An 8,321-nucleotide genomic window follows, 5' to 3' on the forward strand; every position below is an offset into this window, starting at 1 on the left:
AGAGCGTTTAAATCTACTCCAAGACAGTGCTTTGGTCGGCCCAAAATAACATTTAAATATTTCAAATCAACATGTAAATTATTGCTTAAATGATGCCCAAAACTTTTCCAAAACGGTGCATAAACAACCCCGAAATGATGTTTTTAATGCCTCCAAAACAACGTTAAAACAGTGCCAAAATGGTGTTCATAATATGCCTTTGATGTCTCCAAAGCAGTGAATAAAACAATCCTAGAACATCCCAAAACAATGTGCGTTTAAATTATGACCAAACCTCCCTAAAAATGTTCAAAGAGTTGCAGCGAAACCAGTCTAGATTAGTCCAAAAACAGTGACAAAACCTTTCTTAAAAGGTAGCAAAAAAAAATTGCTGCGAATCCAATCTAAACCAGCCCCAAAATAGTGACAAAACCTTCATAAAAGTGTACATTTAAAGCCCTAAAAACTGCAACAAAATTAGCCCAAAACAGTCCCCAAAACATCATTTATTTATCCTCCAAACAGCATTAAAACAGCAAGTAAATCCCCCTAAAATCAGCATTTAAATGGGGCACAAAGCCCCTCAAGAACGGTAAATGAATCAACATCCGGGTGGCATATAAAGCCTTTGAAACCAACAATTTATAGTATCCAAACGGTAAAAAAGTCAAGGCAACACAGTAAGAATGACAACTTAGAACGACATCCCAATTCTTCTTCAATACAACGATAATACCGAGAATCTGGCCAAAAATAATCGAATAAAGATTTGCATGCAAACCCCACAATTTTTATGCGTTAACATATCTCAAAACTAAACTTCAATTCCTACATTTATACCACCCAAATCTTTCATATTGCATCGAAATATCGTGATTCTATCCTTAAAAATTCGAAATTCACATTTTCATGTAAATGCACAAAGATTGAGTGGTGTGCATGTAAATATGGTTGTTTAGGTGCTAGGAATGTAAATACCTAAGAATTGTCTGGTATGTGTGTAAGAGTTAAAGTTTAGGTGCTAGATATGTAAACACATAAAAGTTAAGTGGCATGTATGTAAATCTTTCTTAATTTCAAGATAACTGTAGCTAATTCAGATTCATTCTGTTTAAAGATGATAAACAAAGTTTACTTAGTATGAAACAAATAACCTGAGAATATATTGATTCTGTATTGATGAAAAGCTTGAAATGTAAAATTCTCCGCTTAGCTTCTCACTTTCTTCTTCCAAATTTGAATTAACTTCACAGTTCCAAATTTCCTTTATGTAAACTTGCTGGCGGGAGCCGGGGAGCTGTTCGACGGCGAGGAAGCACCTACGACGAAGAAGCCACAAGGGAAAGGGGTATGTTCGACTAGCATTTCGGACGAGAGGAGCGTGAGATGAGGAGGCTAGGGCATCGAGCGGTCTCGGTGCCTCGAGGAGGAGGCGAAGCAGAAGGATGAGGCAGGCAGAAGTTTTGATATAGAGGAGGCGAGCGGGGCTGGGGAGATGAGACGAAGACTTTCGGTACAGAGACGGAATCAAACTGAAGGATGATATTTCGGTGCGTGAGGGAAGAGCCGAATGGCTGTTCGGCGTTTTGAAGGGGTGAAGGAGGTGTTCGATCGAAGAGAAGAAGAGGCGTTCGATCGAGGAGAAGAAGAGGCGAGCGGGGGTCGCTGTGCCGAGGTGAGGAGGCGAGCGAGATCGGGATGGAAAGGTGTCGTCGAGCGAGCAGGAAGCCGACGAGGGTGAGCGAGAGTGAGGAGCGAGCGATTGGGGGGCCTTCGGTCGAGTAAGAAGAGGAAGTAGACGAGGCTTCGATGCGTGAGGCAGAGAGGGGAAGAAGGCGAGCATGAGTGGGAGTCGAGACTGAGAGACGAGGGTCTCGGTCTGTGAAGGAGGAGGGGCACGGGATCGAGCGTGAGGAGGAAGAGGAAGTCGAATCGTGTCCCCCCTCCGAAGAAGAAGCCAATGTTCCTATAGGAGCGGGCCGAATTAATCAAAGGAGCTGTTACCTTGGCGGGGAATTAAAAGACTTCCATTCAGGTAGTTAGGTTCAAATGGAAAGTTTTAACTCTCAATTAAGATAAAATTAAATGACGAATTTGAAATTCAAAAATTTAAAATTCAAAATCGTTTAACCCTTGTTCAGCTCGAGTCCAACCCAAATCAAATATGAGTTGAACCTGGGTATAGTCCGGGCCCGCGCCTCGCTAATTAAAAATATGCATCGATATTCGTGTTAGTCGCTCGCGCACGAAACCATAACAATGCGGGTGTCCTTCCTAGCTAAAGTCGACGTCCTATAAAGTCGACGTCCTGGACGCATCGGTGCGGTCTGTTTCGTCATCCGGGGTCGTCCAGACAAACTCACTGGTTGGCAAGTCAAATCAAGTCAAAGTCGTGTGTGGTGCAGTGAGTGTGTGAATTGCGGCGTTCGTGAGTATTCGAGTCACAAATAGGTTCACCTAAGGCCGTTTGATCCTATAGGAACTTATTTTTGGGCCCTCTACATGTTGGTCCTTAGCCCTTGCAACTAGAAATTGAGTGCTTGGAACCACTCATGCGAGTTCTTCACAAAAATGAGTTAAGAAGCAGTTTGAAGTTCTACGGGAGGTGGGCTCCATTGCTAGTCCGCTAGGATAGTCAATAAGAACTCCTAAAGCTAGATCCTATGTCCTAAGAGTAGGAGACTAAGACTTCACTAAAAATGAGGTCAACACCTCCATGTTAGTATGATTTATTCTACTTTTTTTCCATTTTTCAGTTTTTTGGATTTCTTATCCAAGAGAAGCAGATGCTTAAACAAGCCCAATTTCAAGATCTAACGTACTTTTAAATGCTAATTTAAGCTTTAAAGTCTCCATTGGGTATCATAAACCCAGTAAGGCATAGATGCTTGGTGTATATGTCATAGTCTAGCTGATACCGTAGTTAACCCAAACAACTACAAGCAAATAATATTATCATTTTTACATAGGCCACTAGGCCACAAAACAACACGAATAAACGGAATAATAATATTATTATTGAAACTTAAAGAGGGGATTATAAAAAGCAACTGAAATAAGGAAATAACAATAACGACAGGCACAACAATCCCCACAAGAGTGATATCAGATCAGTGTGGGCTGGCAAGTGGTTGCTGTAGGTAATCGGTGGGGATTTGGCTGCAGGAAGAAGCACAAGGGGGTCAATTGGCCTGCCAATGACGGAAAAACCTGGGCCGGGGGATAGGGTGCGGTGGTGAAGTCAGGGAGAGGGATAGGTGGTTGGCATCCTAAGCTGCCTGGGGAGTAGAGGGTTAGGGGTGAAGTGACTGGGTGGGGGGTGGGGGGCGCATTAGGGACTCCTGTGGGCAGGTGCGGCCAGCTAGAGGGTCGGCCTGGACAGCGGATTGAAGGGGCAGCAGCGTGAAAAGGGGAAGAAATGTGGGAGGAAGGGAGCGAGGATGTAAACGGGAAGGAAGATACATACCATCGGAGGATGAGTTACAACCCAAACATCTTCTCACCCCAGGGTACAACCCTCGGAGGAAGCAGGAGACACTGAAGCTCTCGGTAGAATCGAATAGGAAAAACTAAACCCCAAGAAAAACAATGATACATGAATAGCAAAGGAAGGGCGGAATTTTTGTAACCGGGAGGGCCAGCCGACCTCCTTCCCATAAAGCGGTCCATTGCATGCCACAGAAGCTTCGTGTCTGGTTCAGCATAATGGCCCCCGCATCACGAAAGGCATTGTGTACGACTAGTCTGAACTGCAGTAAATATAGAGCTCTTGAATTTGGCATTTAATATGTTTACTATATCTATATCCTAAAATGCACGATCTATTTCTCTATATTTTTGTCGGGATGGCGTAGAATTATTTGGAATAATTCTAATTATTTTAGCTGGGTTTATTTTCTTTTTGAAGTTATTTGTAATTGTGCCTTCCTTGTAAAATTTATAGTGCGTTTTTAACATGTTGTAGGTTGAGGACATGGTTAAGGTCCATGCTAAAAGAATGCGGTGGCCCTTTTGTTGATGTTTTCAGATCAAAGCACCCTTGCAGGTTGAGTTCTATGTACCAAAGTAATTTTTTTTTCCAGCAAGCTTAAAATTAAGCCATTCCAATCTTATGTTAATTGTAGTTTTGGTTGTTGAAGATATAGATTCTTCAGTGCCATTGCATTGTTTTCTCATAGATTGAAGAAATAGCAGGTTTATACTAAAAGACAACGGAGATAAGGCCACAGTCATGAAAAAGAACAGTAAAACTAACAAAAAGAAATAAAGGATCACCTGTAACTAATAGGAACAATATTTTTAAGACATGGAAGGAGAATTCAACCATGTTCAAAATTGATATCGGAAATTGTATCTTAGTCGAGCACAAAAGCTTGAGGCAGTTCGGAATCACTTTCGTGTTTTTTTTTTCATTATTATTTTATTTTGTTCATATTTTGATTTGAAATAAAACAAGTTTGGTTGCAGTTGTTGTTGTTTAAAACACATAAAAGTCGTTTTGAGTGTTTTCAATGTTAAATTATTTTTAAAATTAAAAAAAAAACATTAAAAAATAATACCAAACAACTATGTTTTTTAAAATAAAGAAAAAAAAGAAAAAAGAAAATAAAATTGATGCCAAATGGGCTTTAGCTATCATGCTAGTAACAATATAATGAGGATGCATTTATACTTGGGAGTCACATGAGAAGAGAAACAAGTTAGGCAAGTGTAAAGGGAATGTGTGAAGTTTGTTATGCCACAGATCGGTTGAAGAGCTTGGAGAAACTGAGAAATGAATGGATTATTTTTGTGGAAAGAGGTGAATCACCATGTATTATTGATTTGCCATTACCAAAAAAATTTCAATCGCGTAATCTTAAAACCATTGCAGCATGTATAATTCACAACTTCACACATACATCACATGTGATTAATATAACAATTTATAATAATTTATAATCACCTAAAAACACCATCCAAGTTATAATAGAGCCGTTAAACCTTAATCTTTCAAAATAATCTCAACATGCAAAATTGTAGAAATATAACATCCAAATTTTTTATGATCCACATTATAATATCAATTTGTTAGACCAGCGTCAATGGCGTCGTTCGCCTCATGCTCCACTTGGTCGATGTCATGCCCTCCAAATAATTGGAAAACTTATGTTAGGCTCAAAAATAAAAGGACAATTTAGTCATTTGTTGGATATTATTGTGGGGTGTAAATAGGACTTAATATATTTAGGTTTATATTATGTGATTGTTGTCTTGAATCTTAGGGTTAGGGTTTGAGAGAGATATTACTACCTCTTGAATTGTAGGTTTATCTTTTATGTAGTTGGTATCATATCATTTTGATTTGATATTTGAAAGAATAATACTCAATTTTTTCTGCTTTAATTTCTACGGAAATTTGCCTTGTTCCTATCAAATTGGTATCAGAGCAAGGTACTTTTATCGTTATGAAATTGTTAAGGTGTCATCCCCATCTTAGTGACAATCTTGTCTCCGCCGCGTTGCGTCGCCTTCCTGGTTGAGCCTCACAATATAGTTGCGATTTGAGCTAATTGGGAATCCAACAATGGTATCGCAATGTTGCCTTTCTTATTGAACCTCGTGATATAGTTGCGATTCAAGCTAGTTGGGAAGCCAATGATGGATAATACTGTACATGAATTTCCTTTTTGTGATTGAAAACCATCATGGGAGTAATGACTACCAAGAAGTAGATGTTTTGGAGGAAAAATTAGCAGGAGAGGTGAGCCAAATCAGATTTGGAATAGAGAGTTTCTCTTCTATGGAGGGGAGATCCACGGCCCTGAAAGAAATGATAATGAAGGTTGCAAAGTTTGATGGAAACTTGCATGGTATCAAGCGATGAAGTCTGGAGCGCACGCAAGCGGCAACAATCAGAAGTATTCATGTAGCATCTAGGCAGCGTTGTTGCCTTAAGCAGATTTGGAGCCACGGGATCGAGCGAAGGAATCAAGAGCGAACTCGAGCGACAAAACTTAGAAGGAATAACATAATATTCAGACGACTGGGATAAACGACAATAGGTGGAATGAGACAACATGTAATTCGGTGTTGGTGAAGATCGATTGGAAGGATTTTAGGCTGAAAAAGGGAATCCATTTGAGGGTTGCATCTAACCGTGATACTGTCTTTTGCGGCAACAATCTTTCAGGTGGAAGGTGTTTCAAAAGCCTATGAAGGCGGGTGAGCCAGACTTTTGGAAGAAGGTAAGGCTCTAGTGTGGTATTAATGAAGAGAACAACGCCAGCCAATTAGAATATGAGAAGAGTTCTAAGACTAATTTTTGGAACATTTTAGAACGACACGGGAAGGGGATATGCATGAGTAGCTTTTTGCATTTGTGTAGGAAGTGTTCGTAATGGATTATATGGAGAAATTTGAGATAATATTTGACTGTTTGAGAGGGGTATTAAAATTTTTGTTGGAAGGAAATTTCACATAATGGTTGAGGCTAGAAATTCGAGCAACGGTTCATCTGCTGAGATCTTGAGGATTAGGGGAAACTATAGAAGTAGTACAATTGATTGAAGATAAAAATGCAATGGAACGAGATAATAGAAGCAACACAAGTGGAGCTCCCTATCAAAATTTTATAACCATGAAGATACAAAATACTCAAATAGTGGGATTCCAGAGGGAGGCTTCGTGGGACAGGAATAATGGGTAACTATTGGAGGTGACATTCAAATGTCTTACAGAGATTGATTTTGGAAAAGCAAACCAAGGGATTATGCTTTCAAAATGACGAGAAGTTTGCCCCAGGACTCTGTTGCAAGGGTCAAACCTTGCAGTTTCTCACAATGTGTAATGTGGAGGCAGGGGATGAATAAATAGAGGCTGTGGTGGAGGAGGAGCACCCTCACTTGGATGTGACAAAAGTTTCATTAAATTTGGTGGTGGGGCTAACACCGAACAACATTATAGAACTTCAGGAACAAATTAAAAAGCAAGACATAATGGTATTCGTAGATAGTGGGGCCTCTCACAACTTCATCTCTATTCAAGTAATAAAACAATTAGGGCTTGAAATGGTTGACACAAGAAATTTTGGAGTCATGATGGGGAGAGGACAGGTGCAAAAGAGAGGGAAGCTTGTAAATGTGTGATTTTAACACTACAAGGTATTCAGGTGATGGAGGATTTTCTTTCCATAAATTTAAGAAGCACTGGCATGAGGTTGGGTATGAAAGGTTGCAATCATTAGGGGAGACTTAAGTTCACTTGGAAATTCTTGACCATGGAATTTCAGGAGAGAGATAAGGTGGTGGTGTTTCGTGATGATCCTAGTTTGTGTAGGACCTTGAGGACACTCAAAACCTTGGTTAGGGCGATACAGAATGCATGGTTAAGATTCTTGATCAAGTTGTATAGCATGTAAGAGACACGAAATAGATTTGACAGAGATCCCAACACTGATCTAATAGCTCCTACAATAATTTCTCAAAGTTTTTCAATTGCCATGTAGATTATCACCTCGGTGGGAACATGGGCATGCATTAACCCCAAGATTGGAGGTTTCTCCCATCAATTTATGTTCATACCGTGAACCTCATGTACAAAAGGATGAGATCGAGAGATTGATCCGAGATGTTGGAGGTTGTACTGTACATCCTAGTGTAAGCCCCTTTTCTAGCCCAATCTTGCTAGTGAAGAAGAATGATGGGAGGCTTTATGTGTGGATTATCAGGAGTGAATAAGAAAATAATAGCTGACAACTTTCTTGTATTGATGATCAATGAACCACTAGACGAGTTTGGGGCTTCAGTATTCTTCAAGTTTGACTTGAAGTAAGGATACCTTCAGATTTAGATGTGGCCGATGAGTATACACAAGATTACATTTCAAACTCGTGATGGCCACTACGAATTTCTGGTTATGACATTTGGGCTCACCAATGCACCTACTACATTTCAATCATTGATGAACAAGTTGTTTTAGTCTTTCTTCTGGAAGTTTGTGTTCTTTGATGATACCTTAGCGTATAGACGTTCTTTGGAAGACCATATTGATCATTTAAAGGTGTTGACGACGCTCAATGAGTATTAGCTCTATGCTAACTTAAAGATGTGTTCTTTTGCACAATCAAAAGTTGAGTGCTCAGAACTCGTGGTGTCGGTGGATCCATCGAAGGTGGCTGCTATGTTGGATTGACCACTACCTAAGACCTTGAAGGGTTAAGAGGGATTTCTAGGACTTACATTATGATATTACCAAAAGTTCGTGTAGTGTTATAGTTCAATTGTGTGGCCATTGACTGAGCAATTGAAGAATGATAACTTTCTTTCAGTTGGCGGGGGGGGGGGGGGGGGGGCCCAGGGCTT

General features: G+C 40.1%; 1 protein-coding gene across 2 annotated transcripts in view; it reads left to right on the forward strand.

The window, feature by feature from the left end:
- Window positions 1-8,321, forward strand: part of LOC110025363 (DNA-(apurinic or apyrimidinic site) lyase 2) — a 63,354-nt gene that overhangs the window by 34,164 nt on the left and 20,869 nt on the right. Inside the window, exon 6 of one of the 2 annotated variants that reach the window (XM_020725807.1) lies at window positions 3,944-4,044. In XM_020725807.1, the coding sequence (XP_020581466.1) occupies window positions 3,944-4,044 (101 nt within the window). The remainder of the gene's footprint in view (window positions 1-3,943; window positions 4,045-8,321) is intronic. The other variant, XM_020725806.1, reaches the window with a different exon arrangement.

This window comes from Phalaenopsis equestris, unplaced genomic scaffold (genome assembly GCF_001263595.1).
Source record: "Phalaenopsis equestris unplaced genomic scaffold, ASM126359v1 Scaffold000297, whole genome shotgun sequence".
In the NCBI taxonomy this organism is placed as follows: domain Eukaryota; kingdom Viridiplantae; phylum Streptophyta; class Magnoliopsida; order Asparagales; family Orchidaceae; genus Phalaenopsis; species Phalaenopsis equestris.